The 26322-nt window shown below is 37.8% G+C and overlaps 1 protein-coding gene across 11 annotated transcripts in view; it reads left to right on the top strand.

The window, feature by feature from the left end:
• Positions 1-26322, top strand: part of HDAC8 (histone deacetylase 8) — a 243617-nt gene that overhangs the window by 89628 nt on the left and 127667 nt on the right. For 9 of the 11 annotated variants that reach the window (XM_045472535.1, XM_045472534.1, XM_045472538.1 and 6 more), the window contains 2 exons: positions 7509-7681; positions 10199-10293. In XM_045472535.1, coding sequence (XP_045328491.1) covers positions 7509-7681; positions 10199-10293 — 268 coding nt within the window. Of the gene's footprint in view, positions 1-7508; positions 7682-10198; positions 10294-11962; positions 14186-20065; positions 20569-26322 lie in introns of those variants that run through there. The other 2 variants (XM_045472542.1, XM_045472543.1) reach the window with 2 other exon arrangements.

The following is a 26322-nucleotide window of genomic DNA, read 5'->3' as shown; positions in this document are numbered from 1 at the left end:
TTACCCAAAGGGTGCCAAGAATTGGGAAGAATAGTCTTTTCAACAGATGGATCTGGGACAACTGGATATCAACATGCAACAGAATGAATCTAGACTTTTACCTCACACCATATACAAAAATTAAGTCCAAATAATCTAAATGACAGAAATAAAACTACAAAATTCTTAGAAGAAAACACAGATGTAAATATTCATGACCTCGAATTAGAAAATGTTCTCTTAGATATGACACCAAAAACACAAGTAACAAAAAAATATAGATAAATTGGATTTCAACAAAATTAAAAACTTTTGTGCTTCAAAGGATACTATCAAGAAAATGAAAGACAACCTGTAGAATGGGAGAAAAATTTTGCAAACCATGTATCTGATAAGAGACTTGTATTTAGAATATACAAATACTTACAACTCAATATTAAAAAGACAAATGGCCCGATTTAAAAATGAGCAAAGGACTTGCAGAGGCATTGCTCTAAAGAGGATATACAAATGGCCAAAAAGGACATGGAAAAATACTCCATGTCATTAGTCATCAGTGAAATACAAATTAAAACCACCATGAGATACCACTTTATACCCACTAGAATGCTTATAATAAAACAAAACAGAAAATAACGAGTATTGGTGAAGATGTGGAAGAAATGGAACCCTCATATATTATACATTGATGATGTGAATGTAAACTGGTGCCACCACTGTGGAAAACAATCTGGAAGTTCCTATAAATGTTAAACAAACATACAGTTAACATATGACCCAGAAATTCGACTCCTAGGTAGGTAACCAAGAAAAATGAAAACTTATCTACACAAAAACTTATACACAAATGCCCATAACAGCATTTTTCAGTTATCCAGAAAGTAAAAATAACTCAAATGTCCATCAGCTGATGAATGGATAAAGAAAATTTGGTATATACAAATAATGGAGTATTATTTGGTCAAAAAAAGGAACAATGTACTGATACATGCTACAACATGAATGAACTGTGAACATGTTATACTAAGTGAAAGAAGCCAGTTACAAACCACATATTATATAATTCCATTCATATGAAAAGTCAAAATCAGACAAATCCATAAAGACAGAAAGTAGATTAGTGGTTGCCAAGGCCTGGGGATTGAAGAATGGTAGGAATAGGCAATAACCACTAATGGGTACAGAGTTTCTTTGGGGGATGATGAAAATGTTCTGAAATTCATTGTGGTAATGGTTGTACAACTCTGTGAATATACTAAAAGCTGTTGAATTGTACACTTTAAATGGGGGAATTGTATGTTATGTGACTATCAATAAATTTGGGGTTTTTTAAAGATTTAAAAATATTTTTAATGTAGCTGTAGCCATTGATCAAATACAGATTTTTGAATAGTATCAACTATTAGTTGCTTCTGAGAAGTTAGAAAAGATAACAGAGAAAAAGCTTTGGATATCATAACCAACAGGTCTCTCTCCTTTCAAGAGAGAAACTGAGAACAGTAAGATCAGAAACTGGATTGCAAAAAGAATGCTTAGGTGACAAGTAAGTGGGTAAATTTGGCAGTGCTGAGAAGGGGAGGAGGAGATAGGAAACTTATAACCTAAAGGAACAGAATCAGTAGAAAGGCAGAGACTAAAGATGTAAGAAAGAGCTTATTGGTGTTACATGGCCCTTAGAGGAACAGAAATGAGGATCTAGTGCCTGGGTGGTAAAATTAGCCTCAAGGAAAAGGAGGAATATGAGGAAAAACATTGTCAGGTAGAGAAGAGGTAGAGGAAGGCATTCATTACACATAGCTTCAACCAGCTCAGTCAAGTATGAGGCAGGAGAAAGTTTAATCTGTAAAGAAACACGTCAAACTTTTTCTGCCGCATACTTGACTGAGCTAGTTGAAGCTATGTGTAATGAATCAGCAGTTACCTCTGGAAAAGGAGTGGGGATGGAGAGAGATTTTGCACTTTTATTTGATAGACTTTTATATTTATTTTATTTTTTAGCGTCAAGAATGTGCTCTCATTGTATTTGTATTTTTAAAAAATTAGACTAGATGCTGCAAGAAATGTAATTTTTTATCAATAAGAGGTGAAGCAAATGATTGCCAAGCTGCACAGAGGGAGTGGCACATATTGAACAGTCAGTAAATGCTTATGGAATTTGTTGAACTGGAGTTGTAAGCATAAACTGTAGAGGAAGCAATTGGTTTGACTTCTCAGCTTTCTCCAGCAGAACAGAGCAGAAAATTCTGACAGAGTGGTTTATCCAAGGACTTAAGGATTATCAGGACAAAAACGACAAAGGTGTGAAGGAATTAAGTATGCTACCAAGAGTTTTTAAAATGACTAACTGTATTATTCAAAATGAGTAGTGAAGCAAGGCGCCTGGGTGGCTCAGTCGGTTAAGCGTCCGACTTCAGCTCAGGTCATGATCTTACACTCCGTGAGTTTGAGCCCCGTGTTGGGCTCTGTGCTGACAGCTCAGAGCCAGGAGCCTGCTTCGGATTCTGTGACTCCTCTCTCTGCCCTTCTGCCTCTCGCACTCTGTCTCTCTCTCAAATATAAATAAACATTAAAAAAACATTTAAAAAAATGAGTAGTGAAGCAAATGAGGTCAAAAGATTGACTAGTGGACTTTGAAAATAGGAGAAAGACAAGAAAGCAGGAGTTAAAATGAGAATAAAGAACAAGTTCAACCAGAAAATGGAAAACTGTACACCTAAAAAGCAGTTCCAAGTTCAGGGTGTTAGAAGTAGAACATTTCTAAGCACTTCCTTGTCAGGTCCCAAAGCATGGCTATGCCTAGCAATACCTAAAGTGGAGTGCAGGTGGACATCACTGTTGTTCAAAAGGTGAAGAAACTGGGGCGCCTGGGTGGCGCAGTCGGTTAAGCGTCCGACTTCAGCCAGGTCACAATCTCGCGGTCCGTGAGTTCGAGCCCCGCGTCAGGCTCTGGGCTGATGGCTCAGAGCCTGGAGCCCGTTTCCGATTCTGTGTCTCCCTCTCTCTCTGCCCCTCCCCCGTTCATGCTCTGTCTCTCTCTGTCCCAAAAATAAATAAAAAAAAGTTGAAAAAAAAAAAAAGGTGAAGAAACTGTTATTTCAGAGAATTAGAAGGGTCACAGGGGGAAGGAGCAGGTCTCTTTTGTTCAATAGCAAACCCATTTCCCAACATAGTGCCTGGTATACAGTAGGCATTTAGTTAACATTTTTTGAATGAATGGATGGATATTATAGCACTTATCATAGTTATTTGTTTTCCGATCTTCTTCCCCTACTGGGCAATAAGGTCCTTGAATTTTACTTATTTATGTATCTCTAGTGCCTAGGATAGGTAAGAATAGGTGCTTGAATCAAGATCTAAGGAAGCAAATGAGTAGTGAACTGCAAAGAATAATGACAGAGAAAGGGAGAGACAGAAAACTTGTGAATCAGGTGCTAATGTCTTCAAGGGAGGTGAAAATACCTTGTAGGTCTATAGAAAGGACCTTAGATAGCCTTTGAGTAGTATAAGCAAATGGCATTGACTCAAAAGAGGAGAGATTGATAAGAGGAAAGAAGACTGGATTTGGAAGTAGCAGTAGGACAAAGAATATTTCAGTTTCTCTTCCCCCCGCCCCTGTGAATTCTAGAGGAATTGGCACAGTGTGTTTTCTACTCTGACCACCCCCCATCCCCACCCAATCTGTCACCTAGCCCTCTCATTATTCCCCAAATTTACCTTATCTTGCTTCCTGTTGCTCTCATGCTTCAATACCCTTTTTGCCAATCCCTCTGCCTCCAGACATTCTCTCACTGGCCTTCCATGCAACAGCAAAAATCAAAGTTCCTAAGCATCATTCAGCAACATCAGTATTTATATTTCTCCAGTGACTCCCATTTGACTGTCAAACCAAATGAAAACTTCCACTCTTGAATTTAAGAGGGTCCACCAGGTAGCCCTCACATGTAAACTGTCCTCACTTGCAGTTGCTTTGAAGTTTACACTGTGTACAAATTACCTTACCTTTTCCAAAGCTTCTAATTACCCTTTTCTCCATCCATCCATAGCCCTCTTCATCAGAACTTCCTGAGGACTCGTTTTCTCTTCCTGGCTATCACTAAAAAAACTGTTCCAGAAACACATTGCCTTTCTTTATCCTTTCCTCTGCCCTAGTACCAAACACTCATGAATGTTATATGTATACACTTTCCTTGTGTGTCAATATGTGATGCCCTATCAATTCTATCATAGAAGTATCTCCCAAATCCATCTCTTCTTCCATGACCTTGCTGCCACTGGCCTGGATTGTTGCAAAAGCCCCCTGATAACCTTCAATGTATCTTATGCTATAGTCAGAATATCTTTTCTTTTCTTTTCTTTTTTTAATGTTTGTTTATTTTTGAGGGAGAGAGCGAGCAGGCGAGGGGCAGAGAGGGAGACAGAGGATCCGAAGTGGGCTCTGTTCTGACAGCAGAGAGACCAACACAGGGCTGGAACCCACAAACTGTGAGATCACAACCCAAGCCAAAGTCGGACACTAGCCGACTGAGCCACCCGGGTGCCCCCAGAGTATCTTTTCAAAATGTAAATCTGATCATTCCCCCAACACACATACACACGTGTAAGTACACAGACACATGCAATGTTTGAGATATTTCATACTCCTAAAGTAAAAGCCCACTCATTAGCCTGCCTTGGCATATCTGTGGCCCTTTATGCCCTAAACCACATTTACTTCATTAGCTTCACTCCCACTACTGCTTGTTTCAAACCATCATGCTCTTACATATGCAGTTCCTTCTCTGAAGCTAGTCCCCTACTAATGACTCTTACAACCATCCTGCTTCCAACTCCACTACCTTCACCCCACATGCCTGTAAACTTTTCCTCATCTTTCTTTTTACTTTTTATTTTGATAATTATGGTTTCAAGGGAGTTTGCAAAGAAATGTACAAGAAAGTTCCATGCACCCATCTTCCAGCCTCCTCCAATGTTCACATCTTGCACAATTATAATTCAACATCAAAATCAAGAATATGATATTGGTATAATTCATAGAGCTTATTTCAGTTTTCATCAGTTATACATGCACTCTGTGTGTGTGGGTATGTATGTGTGTGTGTGGCTCTATGAGATTTTTATCACATGTGTAGCTTTGTATAACCAAAACCACCACCAATCAAGGTACAGAACTATACCATCACCACAAAGTTGTCTCATACTACCATCTTATAGCCATACCCATCCCTAACTACTGGCAACCTCCATCCCTCAAATTGTTATTTAACAAATGGTATGTAATGGAATTGTGCAGTATAGATTTTGGACTGGCCTTATTCAACCAACATAATTCCATTGAGATCCATCCAAGTTTTTTCGCATTTATCAATAGTTTGTTTCTTTTTATTGATAAGCAATATTCCACAGTTTGGATATACCACAGTTTGTTTAATCATTCACTTGTTGAAGTACATCTGAGTTGTTTCCTGTTTGGATTATTACAAATAAAGTTGCTATGAACATTTGTGTACAAGTTCCTATATTAAAATAAGCCTTAATTTCTCTGGTATAAATGCCTAAGAGTTCAATTGCTAGGTTGCATGGTAAGTCTATTTTTAGTTTTGACAGGAACAGCCAAACTATTTTCCAAAGTGGCTACACCATATTACATTCCCACTCACAATCTATGTGTAATCTACTTTCTCCACATCCTCACTAGCAACTGATGTTATCACTATTTTTAATTTTTGCCATTTTAATAGGTGGCTCATTGTAGTTCTCATCTTTTAAGACCCAAGTCAAAAGTTAGCTCTATAGAGCTTTTTCTAACATCTTCTGGAAAAGTCAATTACTCGCTTCACTGTGCCATCTCGGATACTTCATTTATCATTGTACTTTAATTACTGATTAACATAATATGAGTCTTCCCCTCAGTTTTGAGCCACATAAAGATAAAAGCTGTGTCATATTCATCTTTGTTCCTGCAGCATCTGGTACAGTTTCATGCTAGATACACAGGGGGTAGTCAGTAAATTTGTGCAAAATGAGGGATAGAATGAATGAAGAAACATTGGTCTTTCTTGCCTCCCTCTTCTTCCTGAAAGTTATAAACCTTTTTAGAACAGAGATCATGCCTTCCTCTGTGTCTCCTGATAGCAGCAAATGGGGTTCTCTGTACATGTAGATGCTTAATACATGTTAGCTAACTATTCAGGTGGCTTATTTTCCCTCTGCACCAGTAGATAAGCACATGAAAGAGAGAATAGGCTTGAGTATTCCTGTATTAAGGATCATATGTCATAAGTTTTATAATATTATTATAATCTCCACAATCACACAATATTTGTCTGCATAGATGAGAAATCAAAACAAAACACTCTTTTGAGTCAAAGAATGCCTCTGCAGCTGAGCACTTTTCAACAGTCTCGATACCCTGGTTACATATGAATTTGGGAGAATGGCATTTTATAACCCTGAATTCTTTTTGCAGTTGCAAAAGGATCTGGAATTTTTCTGTTTTTGCTGCATTGGTATAATTTGACATGTTGATTATGAAGAGGTCATTAACCCCAACATTTTGTATCACTTTCTGAGTCTGCCTTTTCTCAACTCTGAAGTATGTTAATTTGCACTTGTTTATATGTCTCTGTAAGAGTTACTCAGTCCCATGAGAGCTGGTATATGTTTTGTCTGAAAACTAGATTGTAAGCCCTGTGAGAGCAGGGACTTTCTAACTCCTAAGAATGCATTCTGGACAGTGTCAGTGTTCAATTAATGATAATACTAGAAGCCTAACTAAGGTCATCTGTCACATTGACAACTTCCTTTTCATCTATGATGCTTATAACTGTCAGGAAAAAAGCTGTTAGGTTGATTTGATACCACTGTATGATTCTACCCAAAATTATCCTCATTACTACTCACTACAACTTATTCTTTAGGGTACTTTCAGATTTATAATTTTGGATAAGTTGTTATTATTCTCTACCCTATAATACTCTGGTTACATATGATGAATTGGGGAGGGCTGTATTTCATAACCCAGAAGTCTTTTAGAATAATAGAAAGTAAACTGATAACATCTATGCTTTCAAAGCATGTTAATTCTCTTCAGCAGTCTCCATTGATAACTAGATAATAAACTCCAAGGATGTTGGCAATCTTAAATTATCATAAATAATCCTTAACTATGCAGTGTATATGTCTTACTTTCCCAGATTATAAAATGGAGTAAATATATACACTATGTCCTATGGCTATTAAAGTTAATATAAATATTTAAAGGAAGTTTGAGTTCTATAACATAAAGGTAAATTTGATTGTTGGTAAGGTGAAGGTGGAGGGAATTTTTTTTTTTTTTTGTAAATCAGGTTTAGTAAGGTATAATTTGCATACAGTCTGAATCACCCGTTTTAGATGGAAAGTTTGATGGGTTTGACAAGTTGGGTTTCCCCCCTTCACTATTTGCTGACTCAGTTATGTCTCCAATTGCCCCCCCAGACCAAAATGACCTGTCATTTTCTGACATTTTATATCTTTTCTCTTTTCCACAGTGTACTAAAGGAGGTATACATAGCCTTTAATCCTAAAGCAGTGGTCTTACAGCTGGGAGCTGATACAATTGCTGGGGATCCCATGTGCTCCTTTAACATGACTCCAGTGGGAATTGGCAAATGTCTTAAGTACATCCTTCAGTGGCAATTGGCAACACTCATTTTGGGAGGAGGTAAGTACAAAGGAAGTTCACCAGCAGAATTTGCTGACCTTCTTCCACATTTTTTCCACTGGCACTGAGTAAAACTTGGCTTTCTTAGATTGGATAATACCCACATGCCTGTGATCCAGAAGCCTGAGTCAAAGAACTCTGCCCCTTTCACAATTCAGCATAAGGAAGTACTGTGGCACACTTCTCCTCGGCTTGGCATGTGCATTGACTCCTTGGTACTCTGAAGTCTAAGTTTCAATTCCTAAAGCAAAGGGCCTTTGGTTAAAGGTGCCATCAGATCTTATTAAGAATAGTGGGTGTTAACCTCAGTGGATTTTAATCCATCTTCTCTCAGTGTAGTTTTTGATTCTCAGTTCTAATAATCATCCTTTGGAAACATACCACCAAAATTCTAAGTCTACTCATATATAAGTAGTAAACACATGAATTAATTAAATAATCTAAGCTGAATTCAAGAATGACTTCTCCCTCCCACCCCCACCAAAAAAAGCATGGATTTGTTACAATAAAGCAAAATTGAGAGATCTAGAATCTCTTGGGCATTCTTGCCTTCAGTGTGTACTGATGTTTTGTATTACTTGACCAAGAGAAAGCTGAGTCTATTCAATAGAAGCATTTACACATTTGTGAAAGTACCTTTTACAACCTCAACTACTTTTGAAGATGCCTTGTTGAGAATCTTCTATCTATCCATCTGGCACAATCTGTATTTCATTGGGTGAATGAATTGGTGCGTTAAAATAACATGGTCAAGCAGATTGAGCTTAAAACACAAGTATTATGGAACAGCTAATAGTTTGTTGTTTTGTCGACCTATTGTAAAAACCAAATTAGAGGAGGTTGTGGGAAGGCCTTATGAAAATGAGTGAGCATTCAACACAAATACACAAGCCAGGTCCTTTGGCAGACTCAAACCCTAGAGGGATCAAAATTAAAGGTGCTTACAAGAGACACCCTTTTATGAAAAGCAGGCAAGACATCTATTAACTTCAACTCAGGGAAAAGATAAAATTGATAAATGCTATGTAACATATTACTTTCCTTGACAGCACTAAGGATGTTGATTATGACACAGGTACAGCTCGGGCAAAGAAAAAAGCCCTTTCTACAATATACATCTGTGCAAATTCAACTTTAACACAGATGTGAAAAGTTGTGCAAGCCTTTACTTAGCATTTTCAAAGTCACTTTGCTTTCTCAGCCCAAAGTTTTGGCTTTTGAATACATAACTCTTCTTATACAATATGTGTATTCCTGAAAATGCCTTCATGTAAAAGGAATTTTTGCAATCTAATAATACTGTATGTGTACCAGAAAGAGCTTACTACTTAAAATCTATGTTGGATCTTTTTGAAATCAAATAATGATGCCCAATAAGTCAATCTTATAAATTCATATTTTTCACATCAGGAATGTTTAAGGTAATATCTGTACTATTTCACTTAAATTCTCAACCCCCAATAGCACATAGACAATTAGTGGAGATAACCATGTCCCCAAGCTTCATTTGACCCCATTGAGGCCTAAATGACATATTCTAAAACACCCACTATCCCTGGCCTTTAAAAGAGTAAGGCTTTCAAGGCTTAAGAGAAAGGTGACCATATGTCCCAATTTATACATGTTATCCCAGTGTAATTATTAATAGTGTCCCTTTTACTGTTAAAAGTGTACCACTTGGACAATAAATTATATGGTTACCCTACCTAAAATAGACCAGCTTCTATTTCCCTCAGGCTGCACTGAGCTTAAGAAATCATTCCATTTCATCCTTACACTCTTGGAATTTAGCTAAAGGCCGATGTTCTAATGCTTGCATGGCAGAACACATCTATTCAGTGCAGAAATATGCTGATTATTAGCCAGTATAATATGGCTGCTGGCTGACTGTGACAGAACCTGATGAGATGGGTCAGAGCATCAATCAACAGTCCCTTCCCTCATCTCATTCTCGTTGATCTCTGCCACTAGGCCTGTGTTTTGTGGAGAAAAGGAATGCTGATATTGAAAGAAGGAAGTCTATTTCTGCCAACATTTTCCATTTCTCTTTCCTGGATACTTATGGGGCTATATCTGCCAATAGCTTTAACATACAAATCATATCCAGCAGCCATTTTATAGAATTGTTGCAAATTTCATCACAGAGAGACCTTCATGTTGGGTAGGTCACCTCAAGAGATCTGGATTCCAGGGATCTCAGTCTTGCTGATGACTTGATGAAATTCAGGAGCTTGGAGTCCTCAGGTGCATATTTGTTCAGAGATGAGGGCCTCTTTAATCTTTGTAGGCCTTAGACTTCCCAGTTCCACACTGTGCATGGTCTGACTAATCCACTAAAGTCCACCTACTAGATGGTTCAAAAACAGCATAAAGGGATGTTTAGGTGAAGTTCTGCAAGTTGGAGTTGTCTTTTTAGCCCTTTTATTAAAACATTTTTCTCTCCTTCCTTACCCTCCTTCCCTCTCCTGCTGTTTTGTGACTGTTCTTTCCTAACTTCACAATTCTTGATGGAGACAGGAGGCTATAACCTTGCCAACACGGCTCGATGCTGGACATACTTGACCGGGGTCATCCTAGGGAAAACACTATCCTCTGAGATCCCAGATCATGAGGTAAGTAAGGCTCTGACAAGTCCTCTCTTCTTTAAGGGGAAGAGCTGAGTCATTCCACCTAATCAAAATCACGTCCTCACCACTCAATACCATTTTGTTGAGAGACACTCCAATAACAATAACACACTGTCTTGGCAGAATAGTGGACTCTTGTTCCAAAATATCCAAGACCTTCTGCCTTTTTTACAAGAGATCTCAAAGGCCAACTAACTTTAATTTCTCAATTAATCACAGAGACTGTGGGAAGGGGTCACCTGTTCACACAAAGAACTCTTTGGAATACGTGCATATTTTCATCCCCTAGTCTCAAAAAAGAAGGGGAAATATTTTAAACACATAAGCTGGGTTCTTGTCTATCTTTAAAAAGTCCCATAGGTGGATGTCACACCTGTGTTCTTTGGGGTCAGTCCTGGTCTTTCAGTTTTCTTTGACTAACATAAAAGTTAAGAAACACATAATCACCACAAAGACATGTCTGGTGTTTTTCCAGTGATTAGTGGCCCACAGAGGTGCCATGTGAAAGGTCATTTGAACCTTTACCATTTTCTTTAGTCATATGAGATGGGCTTTACACTTCCCGGAGCAAAGATGTCTATTTTAGTTTTCCCAAAACAGGTTAACAGAAAGCTGTCTGAGACCTGTGAGTATACTGATTATCCCTTATCTGAAGGTGTATTCCTTCTCTTCCCACCCACCCCCACACTTGGCAGGAAGCATGTTATCACAGATCAAGATGTGTAGTTGTAGACCTTAGATTATGTGACTTATAATGAAGCCAATGTGTGAACCAGTACCTGCAGCCCCACTTTCTCAAGCCATTCCCAGGAGTAGAGATGGTACTTTGGTTATGTTTTTATTCCTACCAGATGCAGAATCTGTATACTTGGGAACATTATTCTTTTTAAAGTTACTATTATTTTTTAAAAATTAGAAACAACCTAAACGAATTTCCTTCCAATTTTCTTCTAACCACAAATGAGGTATAATATGTATCTCTGAAAAATCACTCAACGTGTTTAGAATACAAATTGAAGGCATGCTATAATTTGAGACAATTTGCTGGTGTCAGGGTTAATAGAAGTTTCTTTTCTTGACTTGACTTACCTTTGTTCAGTATTTGGAAGCTTTATGAAATATAAAGATAAGCAAACAAATTACATTTGTGAACAAATGTAATCGCTGTTATTGCTGTGGGACTATCTCAGATTGCATTGTAATTTAAAGTATTGAGACTTTAAAACTGATCAAGTTATGTCAAAAAAGTTTTAAACTATAGGAGCTTGAATTGAGAATGAGTGTTCTGTTCCTAGGAAACAGTGCAAATCCATAGATTCATCTGTCTTAAAAGGTTGATAAAATTTTAATAAAGATGAATACTGCCTCTGGTACCTGGAGAAACTATGTGCCTGAATGGATGTGGGCTTGGCCTTATAGATAGACATGTCCTATCTTTATGCTGGCATATTCTGCCAGATTAAATAATATACAATGTATGCCAATTGCCTAACACAGTTCTTGGCACATGATAGGCACTTGTAAAATGCAAGTTTTCTCCTTCCCCTTTGCATGCTCCTAACAACTCCTTATACCCAGACATTTATGACTTTGTCATTCATAAATGTGTCCAAACCCTTTTCGAATCCCTTCTGTCATATCCTTCTGGTACAAGAAATGTGAGTCATCCAAGAAGGAACAAAGAAGAAAATTGAAATGACAGTCTTCCTTGTACAATAAGATAACATTTTAATGAAAATTGCCAAAAATAGACTGCACAGTGTGAAGACATATATAAGTTTTGTGCCACAATACATAGTTGCACACAAATATCCTTGTGGTTCTGTGTAATCAGATCAACAAATGATAGGTCAAAAAATATTTACTGAGCACCCATTGTGTGCCAGGCACTAGGATAGGTGTCTTGGAAAATTCAAAGACACTGAAACCTCATCTCATCCCCTACCTCAAGCAGCCTGGGAGGGAGGCTGGTATAAGTTCTGGAGAGGTATGTAGATATACAAATAATTATGTTACAGAGCAGAGTAAGAAACACAAGACAGTAGGAACAATGACTGTGGAGATGTGCATCAAATATGAAAGGGATTCAAAGGAGTGTACAAAATACCCCGTCCTCCAGGAGCTGAAAATATAATTGAGAAATCTAGTCAGTGAAAAGGTCAAGATAGTGCAGCAGTCAGCTGCAGTCTGGCTGACCACCCCCCACCACCACTGTCTTCACTTTCAGTCTTGGGCTTTTCTTCTTCTATGTCCTGGGATAATAATCTTCCTCTTCCAAATGCTCTTTCTCCATCTCTCTATTGTCTTCCTAGGTCTAGCTTCAAGCCCCATGCCTTTAAAAAATCCCTTACCTAAATATACCAAGGCCCTTTGAGCTCTTCCTTCATATTCAGTTATTCCTTCATTCATTTAACAAATATTCATTGCATCCCTACTACTTGCCAGGCCTTATTCAGACTTGAATTCAGAGATACAAAGACTAGCAAGTAAAACCAGTGCCCTCAAAAATTTCACCATCTGATAAAGGTGACAGAACAATGTGCTCAAATCCAGGACAGTTGAGGAGAATAGAAGAAATGTTTCACCAAGACTTTGAACTAAATCATGGAGGTTGATTGAGAGTTTGACAGGTAAAGAAGAGGGAAAGACATTCTAGGCAAAGGGAAGTGGGATTGGAAAGGACCTGGTTCCTCATGGGACCAGTGAGAAGTTTGATAAAGTAGTAGAACATAGAGTTCCTAAGGGAGAGTGGGAAGGATTAAGGCTTGAATGAAAATTGGAGCCACATTATGAAGAGCCTTGAACACTGCACTAAAGAGTGTATACTTTATTTCTGTGAAAACAGATGAACTTTGGTTTTTAGAAAGCTTACTCAGTAGCACACAGAAGACAGATTGCAAAAGAGAGAGACTTGAGAAAGACAAACCTGTTAAGAGGTTCCAATACACTCCTATAACATAGTCTATACTATTCATTTGGTCATCTGTATTTTGGTTGTCTGTATTCCCCCTCAGTGCTTAGCACAATATCAGCCACCCATCTTGTTGGTGTTCATTGTTTGAATGAACAACTGAATAAATGAGTGTTTTAATAATAAGGATCTCAACATTCACATGGTACAACTCTTTTTAAGATGGAAGAATTAGAAGCCTTTTGCTGAAAAGACTTCCAGTAGCAAATACCCATCCTTTGCAAGAAGTACCAGGTATCCCAGCTGTAGGAAACAGATGTGCCCATGGGAAAACACGAGATTGCCAACTGAGGGAAGGGAGTTGAGAAGACAAGTCTAGCACAAATATTAGAAGTAATTAATGGTGAGATTTCAGTCATAGTTCTCATGAGATATAAAACCAGTGATGTCATAAAGCCAGTGATCAGGGAGTTGGTCCCAGCTCAGGAATTAGGGAGCCAAGTTTGCCAGCCAGGCATGGAGTAAGGAAGCAATCCCAGCTGGAAGAAGATCTGAGCCCAGGTTGGAAAGAGAGGAAGGGAATCTGCCCATAGACTGGCTCAGGTATCTCTACCATAGAGAAAGCCCAAAGGTGGCATGAGGTCCCATAAAAAGACCAGTACAAGGCTACTTTAGCAGATTACCCACTCCATGTAATAAAGCTTATGGACTATCATATATAAGAATGTTCTGTAATCCGGGGGGCGCCTGGGTGGCGCAGTCGGTTAAGCGTCTGACTTCAGCCAGGTCACGATCTCGCAGTCCGGGAGTTCGAGCCCCGCGTCAGGCTCTGGGCTGATGGCTCAGAGCCTGGAGCCTGTTTCCGATTCTGTGTCTCCCTCTCTCTCTGCCCCTCCCCCGTTCATGCTCTGTCTCTCTCTGTCCCAAAAATAAATAAACGTTGAAAAAAAAAATTAAAAAAAAAAAAAAAAAGAATGTTCTGTAATCCAGTAATACTATTTGGATCCTATGATCTAGGATAGAGTATGGCAGTTATGTTATATAATATATTCATATATACATATATGTATATGTATGTGCATATATATCAGGGATATGTATATACCTGAATCAGATAGATTTAGTAACAAAATTTAGTGAGTGAAAAATATTTACTTAACCAGACCATTTCTGATGGACTGGTTGGATAAACTATGCATGATTCATATGAGGAAATATATGTAGCCATTGAAAATAATGATTTATATACAAGTGTAGATTTATATACAAGTGTATGTTACTGGTGTAAAACAGTCTTGCAGTGCATCTGTAGATTGTACTGAATCTATAGATCAATTTTGGGGAGGAATAACATCTTAACAATATTTAATCTCTCAATCCAAAAATTTGCTATATCTCTCCATTTTCTTAAGTTTTTAATTTCAAATTTTCATTTATACTTTTCAGTGAACAAGTCTTGCACAAATTTTGTTATATTTACCCTTAAGTATTTCATGATTTTGATGTTATTATAAATGGTATTTTTAAATTTCAATTTCCAATTGTTTGTTGCTAGAATATAGAAATACAATTGATTTTATATTGATCTTGAATAATGTATCATTGCTAAACTCTTTAGCTCTAGTAGCTTTTTGTAGATTCATTAGCATATTTCATGTATACAAACATGTCATCTGTGAATAAAGAAAGTTTTACTTATTCCTTTACAATCTTTATGACTTTTATTTCTTTTTCTTGCCTTATTACACTGGTTGGGACCTCCAATATGATGTTGAATAGAAGTGGTTAGAGCAAACATCCTTGTCTTGTTCCCGATCATAGGGGGAAGCACTTAATCTTTTACCATGAAGCATGATGTTAGCTGTTGGTTTTTTCATACATGTTCTATATTAGGTTGAGGAAGTTCCCTTCTAATCCTAATATACTGAGAATTTCCTCACAAATAAGTGTTAAACTTTGTCAAATGCTTTTTCCTCATCTATTGAAATGATCATATGGAGTCCTCTTATTCTGTTAATACAGTAAATTGCATTAATTATTGCTTTTTAAATGTTAAACAAACCTTGCATTGTTGGAATAAACCCTAGTTTGTCATGGTATATTATCCTTTTTATGTATTGCTGGATTCAGTTTGGATTTTTGTGTCAATGTTGATGAGGGATGTTGACTTGTTTTCTTTTCTTGTAATGTCTTTGTCTGGTTTTGATATCAAGGCAATGTTGATCTTATAAAATGACTTGGGAAGTGTCCCCACCTCCTCTTTTTTTCTGAAAAAGTTTGTAAAATTTATACTATTTCTTACTTAAGTATTTGATAGAATTCACCAGTGAAACATTTGAGTATGGAGTTTTCTTTGTGGGAAGGTGTTTAATTATGAATTCTATTTCTTTAATAGTTACATAGCTATTCAGATTTTCTATTTCTTCTTGCTTCCATGTTGATAATTTGTCTTTGAGGAATTTGCCCACTCATAATATTCTTTTATTATTGTTTTAATGTCTGTAGAAGCTGTAGTGATATCCCTTCTTCCATTCCTAGTATTCTGTTCCTGTTTTTCTTGATCATTTTAACTTGTGATTTATCAGTTTTATTGAACTGTATTTTTTTTTCAAAGAATCAGCTTTTTCATTGACTTCATTTTTCTCTTTTCTATTTTATTATTCTGTTCATATCTTTGTTATTTCCTTCCTTCTACTAACTTTGTATTGACTTTTAGTTCTTTTTCTAGTCTCTTGTGATAGAAGCCTAGTTTATTGATTTTAAACCTTTCTTCTTTTCTAATACAAGAATTTTATGCTATAAATTTTCATCTAAGCATTGCTATAGCTGCATCCCAGAGATTTTGATGTTTTCATTTTCAGTTGGTTCAGAATATTTTCTAATTTTCTTCTTTGATGAGTTATTTAGAAGCATGGGTTTTTAAAAATTAATTTCCAAATATTTCAGGACATTCCAGATATCTATTTACCTTCATTTTAGTTTAATTCTGTTGTGCTCAAAGAACATACTTTGTGTGATTTCAGTCATTTTATATTTATTGGAGTTTGTTTTACAACCCAGCATAGGATCTATCTTGGTGAATGTTTCATGTGCAGTTTGCAAAGAATGTGTATTTTACTGTTATTGGACAACATTTTTTATCATTATCAATTAGGTCAGGTTAGTTGAGAGTGTTATTTATGTCTTCTATATCCCTATGGATTTTGTCTGCTTCTTCTGTCATTTGTCAAGAAAGTTGAAATCTCCAACCATGATTTGGATTTGGTAATTTTTCCTTTCACTTATGTTGGTTTGGGCTTCATGTATTTTTGAAGCTTTGTTACTAGATATATACACATTTAGGGTTGTTATATCTTCTTGATGAATTGACCCTCTTATTATTATGAAATACTGCTCTTTATCTCTGGTAATATTCCTTGCTCTGAAGTCTACTTTGTCTGATTTTAATATTGTCACATCTGTGCCGATTTTATTATTATTTGAGTGGTGTGATTATTATTATTATTTGTGAGGTATATCTTCATCTGTTCTTTTACTTTTAACCTATTTGTGTTTCCATATCTAAATTGAATTTCTTGGGGCGCCTGGGTGGCTCAGTCAGTTGAGCATCCGACTTCGGCTCAGGTCATGATCTCGCGGTCTGTGAGTTCGAGCCCCGCGTCAGGCTCCGTGCTGACCGCTCAGAGCCTGGAGCCTGTTTCAAATTCTGTGTCTCCCTCTCTCTCTGACCCTCCCCTGTTCATGCTCTGTCTCTCTCTGTCTCAAAAATAAATAAACGTTAAAAAAATTAAAAAAATAAATAAATTGAATTTCTCATAGACCACGTATAGTTGGGTCATGATTTTTTATCCAGTCTAGTCTGACAGTCTCTGCCTTTTGGCTAGAGTGCCTACACCACTTATGTTTGCATAAATTATTTATATGTTTATATTTAAGTCCATCTTCCTATTTGTTTTCTATTTTCCCATCTATTCCCTGTTTCTATTTTCTTGCCTTTTTCAATTAAATGAGTATTTTTAAGGTTCCATTCGTGTCCATTATTTGTCTATTATCTATAACTGTTTGTTTTGATTTTTCATGGTTGCTCAGGGGTTTACAGTATACATTTCTAACTTATCATATTCTACCTTCAAATAGTATTACACTATTTAATGTGTAATATAGCGCCCTTATTACAATGTTCTTCCATTTTTCTCTTTTCCTTCCCTTGTGCTATTGTAGTCATATATTTTACATTTGCAGGTGTTATAAACCCACGATACATTGTTATTGTCTTGCTTTAAACAGTCAATATATTTAAAAAGAATTTTAAACATTTATTATTTAAAATAAGAAAAATAAACCCAGTATACATTAGCACAGATAACATGTTATGATTTTTTAAAAATAACTCTACTTTCTGGGGCGCCTGGGTGGCTCAGTCGGTCAGGCGGGCCGACTTCGGCTCAGGTCATGATCTCGCGGTCAGTGAGTTCGGGCCACGCATCGGGCTCTGTGCTGACAGCTCAGAGCCTGGAGCCTGTTTCGGATTCTGTGTCTCCCTCTCTCTGACCCTCCCCCATTCATGCTCTGTCTCTCTCTATCTCAAAAATAAATAAACATTAAAAAAATTAAAAATAACTCTACTTTCCAAGTCAAAAATATTTCATGAAAAGAATGTCATTGCTATATATTTTTGCATATCTCTATAATGTCTGGCTTAATAAATGACAGGTTATCTCTCATACCAGCTTCTACAATGTGTTATGTTGTTTTTCTTAAAGTATATGAAGAAAATCCACCTTCACATAGATATGTAGTTGGAAAAGGGAAGAGTATTTCAATAACCTTTACAGATAATTGTGGATATTCTTTGCTACTACACAAAAAGTCTACAAATGGTAGTTTCTTAAAGGTTAATGCTGTGTGGAATCTGAAACTGTATCAGTGAATTTTTATATACTGTTACATTAAAATTCATTTGTCATCTTGTACTTTGAATAGGTATTTGGCCCATCTTGTACATATCGACTATTTGGAAAATATTGGTTCACTAAATTATGTGAATATTTCAAATGCTGAAACATTTTTTGCACTGTCAAAAATTACATTAATATCAGCACTAATCTCATTGAAACAAAGCTTAAGTTTGGCAAAGCTGTTAAGCTTACAATGGCAAAATGAAGTTTTCCAAAATTTTAATTTTCACTCAAAAATGTAAATACCATTATTGGCAAAAAATTATGTCCATTGTTTATCCTAAAGGCTCACTTCATTTTTGAGAAGTATCTGCCAAATACCCAAGTATTTAATGATGGTTTTTCTATCAGTTTTTCTCCCAAGTAAAAATGGTATTCCAGGGGCGCCTGGGTGGCGCAGTCGGTTGAGCATCCGACTTCAGCCAGGTCACGATCTCGCGGTCCGTGAGTTCGAGCCCCGCGTCGGGCTCTGGGCTGATGGCTCGGAGCCTGGAGCCTGCTTCCGATTCTGTGTCTCCCTCTCTCTCTGCCCCTCCCCCGTTCATGCTCTGTCTCTCTCTGTCCCAAAAATAAATAAACGTTGAAAAAAAATTTAAAAAAAAATGGTATTCCATGAAAAGTGGCTAGTTAAGCCACGACTTAATTACAGGTATGTCATTCTCAATACAACCACAATAGTGTAGTTTATAACAGAAGCACCTTTTTTGTACCTCCTATTTTGTGACACAGAATATTAAATCCAGGATCAAGATTTAATAATTTTTAGTGCTTCACCAAGGACATTCTTAACTGAAATTGAATTTTTTAATGTGATTACATGGCAGTATAAAGAATACAGTAACTATTGGTATACTTTGGTTCTACTGCCTTAATTTATATCATGGTAGCTGCAGTTTTACCTACTATTGCTTTTGTACCTCCATGCAAATATAAACAAAGTTGCTCCAGGAGAAACCATGAGATTCAAACAAGTTGTTCAGCACTTTAATATTTCAGTACCACTTGTGTTTGTTGTCAACCATGCACAAAGAAAAAGACTTCTTCAAAGACTAGTCACTGCTGATACCACATGACTGCAAGCCAAACCAGTCCAGCCACATTTGTAAACTTGTCTGTAAAGTGAAGTATAATTATGCGAATAAGATAATGATTAAGTCTTCATGTTTAGAGCTAAATGTTTAAATAAACAAGTTACCGTGCCATTGAAAAGAGGCATTACTATGGTTATTTTACTAACTTTTCATTCAATAGGCATTGAGCAATGTCAACTATTCAAAGCTTTATTGATCTCTAAACTATTATGTGCATTGCCCCAGTCTATGTAGTCTGATGGCTTGTGCATAAGATGCTTCAGTGACTTATTCTAGTTTGAAAAACTCTTAAAAACTTTTGATTTTTAATAAGCTCATCATGTCTACACTTAAAATATCCCATTTCTTTCCCTTTATGAATAAATGATCTAAAAATGATGCTGCAACTTAAGTAGCAAATTATTCTGAAATTATATGAAAATGTTCCATGCGTAAGACACTATAAGGTAAATTAATTACATATATAAAGGTAATTTTAATCATAATTTCATTCTTTGCTTACAATTTAACCATGTCTTTGAAGTCAATGTCTTCCTACCATGAGTCAAAGCCCTCCCTGATACTTCAGTTTCATCTTTTTCAGCTTCTTTAAACATAGATGTTACAGCTCTGGTTTGAGACAGCAAGCCTTCTAATCTCATTTTATTAAGCCAACAATCCATATTCTTATGTTTCTATCTAAGTGGAAGCAAAATTCTGGGATTTCAAAATAATGATTTACTAAACAATACAAAAAGTTATAGAGATTATAGAAGGTATAGCTAAGGATACTTTTTCCATGTCCCTCTTGTGTTTAGGGAGTACAGGAACTGGTCATGGTGCCAGCACTTCAGAGCAAAGAGCTGAAAAACAAATGAAGGGATGGAAGAGAAGATCAAGAGCCTGACCAGGCAAGAAGTCTCAAAGTAGGGGAACCTGTTGTATGGGCCCCATCAGGGGGTGCAGGGAGGCTAGATAGCTACTCATACCAGCCACAGGACACAGTGCTCAGACTAGAATGCCCCAGATATGAGCAGCTTTGGACCATACACCCAGTGCCCCGACCTGAGCTGTGCCACCTTTTGACTGGACTGTGTTGCTCCACTTATTACTCTGCCACCAGGCTGACAGCCTCCCTCATTCCTCCATGGGCTTTAGTGGCACTCCTTTGCAGTCAGCACATATGCAGCCACCACTGGACATGCTGCTCCCAATGCGGCCCTAAATTATCATTTAAAGAAATTAAAAGATAAGTAAGAAAAATTTATTTATTTATTCATTCATTCATTCATTCATTTAGAGAGAGAGAGAGGAGGGGAGAAGAGAGGCACAGAGAGAGAGAGAAATAGAATCCAAAGTAGCCTCTGTGCTGACAGCACAGATCGATGCAGGGCTCAATCCCACAAACCATGAGATCATGACCTGAGCCAAAATCAAGAGTTGGACTCTTAACCACCGAGGCACCTCGAAAATTTTTTTACATTTACCCATATATTTATCCTTTCCAGCATTTTTCAACCCTTTGTGTAGATCCAGGTTTCCATCTGGTAAAAGTTACATTTTCCCTAAGAACTTCAGCTAATTTTGTATTAAAATGTAGGTCTGTTTGCAACAGATTTTCTCAGATTTGTTTGAAAAGTCTAATTTGTCTTAATTTTTAAAGACATTTTTAAAGATATTTCTCTATTTTAAGATATAAAGTTCTAGGTTGATAATTGTTTCTTTCAGAACTTGGCATATTTCCTCATGAGAACTCTGTAATCATTCTTCTCTTTGTTCCTTTGTATAATACCTGCATTTTTTCCCTCTGGCTGCTTTTACCATTTCTCTTTGTGACTAGTTTTCAGCATCTTGGTTATAGTTTGCCCTGGTGTGGTTTCTGTGCGTGTGTGTGTGTTTATCCTCTTTGGAACCCAAAGCTTCTGGGATCTGAGGGTTTGTAGCTTTTATCAAATTTAGAAATATTTCAGCCATTATTTATTTTCTGTCCTTTCTTTTTCTCCTCTACTACTGAGACTCCAGTTAGACCTATGTTAGACCTGTTGTATTGTCTCACAGGTCACTAAAACCCCCCCTTTTTTTTTATTTATTTCTGTGAGAGAGAGAGAGCGAGAGAACATGAGTGGAGGAGGGGCACAGAGAGGGGGAGACAGAGAATCCTAAGCCGACTCTGCACTGTCAGCACCAGCCTGATGCAGGTCTCAAACTCATGAATCATGAGATCATGTCCTGAACCAAAGTTGGACACTTAACCAACTGAGCCACTGAGGCACCCCAAGAGACCCCTTTTTTGTCTTTTATTTCTGTGATTCATATTGAAGAGTTTCTCTTGCTTTGCCTTCAATTTTATTGATCTTTTCTTCTGCAGTATATAATTGCTATTAATCCCATCCAGTGAATTTTCTTTTCAAATATTGTATTTTTTCATTTCTAGAACTTCTATTACAAATAAAAAACCTTCCAAATAATAAAATCTTTAAAAAATATATGACCAGGAAAAAAATTGTCCATTTCTCTCTTCACTGTGTTCATATTTTCTTTACATCCTTGAACATATGGAGCATATTTATAAATAGCTGTTTTAAGGTCCTTGTCTACTAATTCCCTTATCTCTGTAATTTCTGAGTCTCTTCCTGTTGACTAATTTCTCTCCAGGATATAAATTGTATTTTCCTGCTTTCTTGTATGTTTAAAATTTTAAATTGTATATCCAACATTGTGAATTTTACATTGTTGAGTGCTGGATTTTTCTTTTGTATTTAATTAGAGGATTGTACTTTTTTTGAGAGACAAGTTATTGTGGATCAATTTGATCCTTTTGAGGTTTGTTTTTAAAAGCTCACTTAGAGTAGACCTTGAGTAACCTTTACACTAGAGCTAATTTAGCCCATTTTGAAGGAACTGCTTCTCTCAACTCCCTACTGATGCCCCCCTTTATTCATTGAGGTCTCTCCACTTTGACCTTATGTGAACTTTAGGGAGTGTTTCTCTTACAACTTCTTAGTAATTACTTCCCTGGAAATTTTTTCTAGATTCTTTGTGAGGTATTACTCGACCCATATTCAGATTTGTATTCATCAAAAGACTCAAGGGGACCTCTATGCATATTTCTAGTACACTTTTTTTTAATTTTTTTAATGTTCTTACTTCTGGGAGACAGAAAGAGAGAGAGAGAGAGAGAGAGAGCTAGCACAAGAGCAGGAGAGGGGCAGAGAGAGGGAGACACAGAATCTGAAGCAGGCTCCAGGCTCTAAGCTATCAGCACAAAACTGATACGGGAGTCTGGCTGGCAAAGGCGGAGGGGCTGGACGGAGTGTGTTCCGACAGCAAGCGCGACTTAGCATCTGGGAGGTCATAAGTTAACAGCTCTGCTCAGAAAGCGGGAAGGCTGGAGGACAAACGGAGGGAGAGTTGCTGAGCCCCCGGATGACAGAGCTCAGCTTGATGGGGAACAAAGGCGCTCGCCAGCGCCATCTCCCTCGCCCATCCCCCAGCCAAAATCCCAAAGAGAACCAGTTCCTGACAGGGAACTTGCTCGCTGGGCGCAAACACCCAACTCTGTGCTTCTGCGGAGCCAAACCTCCGGCAGCGGATCTGACTCCCTCCCGCTGCCACAGGGCCCCTCCTGAAGTGGATCACCTAAGGAGAAGTGAGCTAAGCCTGCCCCTCCTGCCCCCGTGCACCTTGCCTACCCACCCCAGCTAATACACCAGATCCCCAGCACCACAAGCCTGGCAGTGTGCAAGTAGCCCAGACGGGCCACGCCACCCCACAGTGAATCCCGCCCCTAGGAGAGGGGAAGAGAAGACACACACCAGTCTGACTGTGGCCCCAGCGGTGGGCCGGGGGCAGACATCAGGTCTGACTGCGGCCCCACCCACCATCTCCAGTTATACACCACAGCACAGGGGAAGTGCCCTGCAGGTCCTCACCACTCCAGGGACTATCCAAAATGACCAAACGGAAGAATTCCCCTCAGAAGAATCTCCAGGAAATAACAACAGCTAATGAGCTGATCCAAAAGGATTTAAATAATATAAAAGAAAGTGAATTTAGAATAATAGTCATAAAATTAATCGCTGGGCTTGAAAACAGTATAGAGGACAGCAGAGAATCTCTTGCTACGGAGATCAAGGGACTAAGGAACAGTCACGAGGAGCTGAAAAGCGCTTTAAACGAAATGCAAAACAAAATGGTAATGACGACAGCTCGGGTTGAAGAGGCAGAGGAGAGAATAGGTGAACTAGAAGATAAAGTTATGGAAAAAGAGGAAGCTGAGAGAAAGAGAGATAAAAAAAATCCAGGAGTATGAGGGGAAAATTAGAGAACTAAGTGATACACTAAAAAGACATAATATACGCATAATTGGTATCCCAGAGGAGGAAGAGAGAGGGAAAGGTGCTGAAGGGGTACTTGAAGAAATTATAGCTGAGAACTTCCCTGAACTGGGGAAGGAAAAAGGCATTGAAATCCAAGAGGCACAGAGAACTCCCTTCAGACGTAACTTGAATCGATCTTCTGCGCGACATATCATAGTGAAACTGGCAAAATACAAGGATAAAGAGAAAATTCTGAAAGCAGCAAGGGGTAAACGTGCCCTCACATATAAAGGGAGACCTATAAGATTCGTGACTGATCTCTCTTTTGAAACTTGGCAGGCCAGAAAGGATTGGCACGATATTTTCAGTGTGCTAAACAGGAAAAATATGCAGCCTAGAATCCTTTATCCAGCAAGTCTGTCATTTAGAATAGAAGGAGAGATAAAGGTCTTCCCAAACAAACAAAAACTGAAGGAATTTGTCACCACTAAACCAGCCCTACAAGAGATCCTAAGGGGGATCCTGTGAGACAAAGTACAAGAGACATCACTACAGGGGCGCCTGGGTGGCGCAGTCGGTTAAGCGTCCGACTTCAGCCAGGTCACGATCTCGCGGTCCGTGAGTTCGAGCCCCGCGTCAGGCTCTGGGCTGATGGCTCGGAGCCTGGAGCCTGTTTCCGATTCTGTGTCTCCCTCTCTCTCTGCCCCTCCCCCGTTCATGCTCTGTCTCTCTCTGTCCCAAAAATAAATAAACGTTGAAAAAAAAAAATTAAAAAAATAGACATCACTACAAGCATAAAATATACAGACATCACAATGACTCTAAACCCTTATCTTTCTATAATAACACCGAATGTAAATGGATTAAATGCACCAACCAAAAGATATAGGGTATCAAAATGGATAAAATAACAAGACCCATCTATTTGCTGTCTACAAGAGACTCATTTTAGACCTGAGGACACCTTTAGATTGAGAGTGAGGGGATGGAGAACTATTTATCATGCTACTGGAAGCCAAAAGAAAGCTGGAGTAGCCATACTTATATCAGACAAACTAGACTTTAAATTAAAGGCTGTAACAAGAGATGAAGAAGGGCATTATATAATAATTACAGGGTCTATCCATCAGGAAGAGCTAACAATTATAAATGTCTATGCGCCGAATATCGGAGCCCCCAAATATATAAAACAATTTCTCATAAACACAAGCAACCTTATTGATAAGAATGTGGTAATTGCAGGGGACTTTAACACCCCACTTACAGAAATGGATAGATCATCTAGACACACGGTCAATAAAGAAACAAGGGCCCTGAATGATACATTGGATCAGATGGACTTGACAGATATATTTAGAACTCTGCATCCCAAAGCAACAGAATATACTTTCTTCTCGAGTGCACATGGAACATTCTCCAAGATAGATCATATACTGGGTCACAAAACAGCCCTTCATAAGTTTACCAGAATTGAAATTATACCATGCATACTTTCAGACCACAATGCTATGAAGCTTGAAATCAACCACAGGAAAAAGTCTGGAAAACCTCCAAAAGCATGGAGGTTAAAGAACACCCTACTAACGAATGAGTGGGTCAACCAGGCAATTAGAGAAGAAATTAAAAAATATATGGAAACAAATGAAAATGAAAATACAACAATCCAAACGCTTTGGGATGCAGCGAAGGCAGTCCTGAGAGGAAAATACATTGCAATCCAGGCCTATCTCAAGAAACAAGAAAAATCCCAAATACAAAATCTAAAAGCACACCTAAAGGAAATAGAAGCAGAACAGCAACGGCAGCCTAAACCCAGCAGAAGAAGAGAAATAATAAAGATCAGAGCAGAAATAAACAATATAGAATCTAAAAAAACTGTAGAGCAGATCACCGAAACCAAGAGTTGGTTTTTTGAAAAAATAAACAAAATTGACAAACCTCTAGCCAGGCTTCTCAAAAAGAAAAGGGAGATGACCCAAATAGATAAAAGCATGAATGAAAATGGGATTATTACAACCAATCCCTCAGAGATACAAACAATTATCAGGGAATACTATGAAAAATTATATGCCAACAAATTGGACAACCTGGAATAAAATGGACAAATTCCTAAACACCCACGCTCTTCCAAAACTCAATCAGGAGGAAAGAGAAAGCTTGAACAGACCCATAACCAGCGAAGAAATTGAATCGGTTATCAAAAATCTCCCAACAAATAAGAGTCCAGGACCAGATGGCTTCCCAGGGGAGTTCTACCAGATGTTTAAAGCAGAGATAATACCTATCCTTCTCAAGCTATTCCAAGAAATAGAAAGGGAAGGAAAACTTCCCGACTCATTCTATGAAGCCAGTATTATTTTGGTTCCTAAACCAGACAGAGACCCAGTAAAAAAAGAGGACTACAGGCCAATATCCCTGATGAATATGGATGCAAAAATTCTCAATAAGATACTAGCAAATCGAATTCAACGACATATAAAAAGAATTATTCACCATGATCAATCAAGTGGGGTTCATTCCTGGGATGCAGGGCTGGTTCAACATTCGCAAATCAGTCAACGTGATACATCACATTAACAGAAAAAAAAGAGAGAAGAACCATATGATTCTGTCAATCGATGCAGAAAAGGCCTTTGACCAAATCCAGCACCCTTTCTTAATAAAAACCCTTGAGAAAGTCGGGATAGAAGGAACATACTTAAAGATCATAAAAGCCATTTATGAAAAGCCCACAGCTAACATCATCCTCAACGGGG

The sequence above is a fragment of the Leopardus geoffroyi genome, chromosome X (genome assembly GCF_018350155.1).
Source record: "Leopardus geoffroyi isolate Oge1 chromosome X, O.geoffroyi_Oge1_pat1.0, whole genome shotgun sequence".
NCBI classification, from domain to species: Eukaryota; Metazoa; Chordata; class Mammalia; order Carnivora; family Felidae; genus Leopardus; species Leopardus geoffroyi.
The sequence above is the reverse complement of the archived record's forward strand: the minus strand, read 5'-3'. Positions and strand labels throughout refer to the sequence as shown.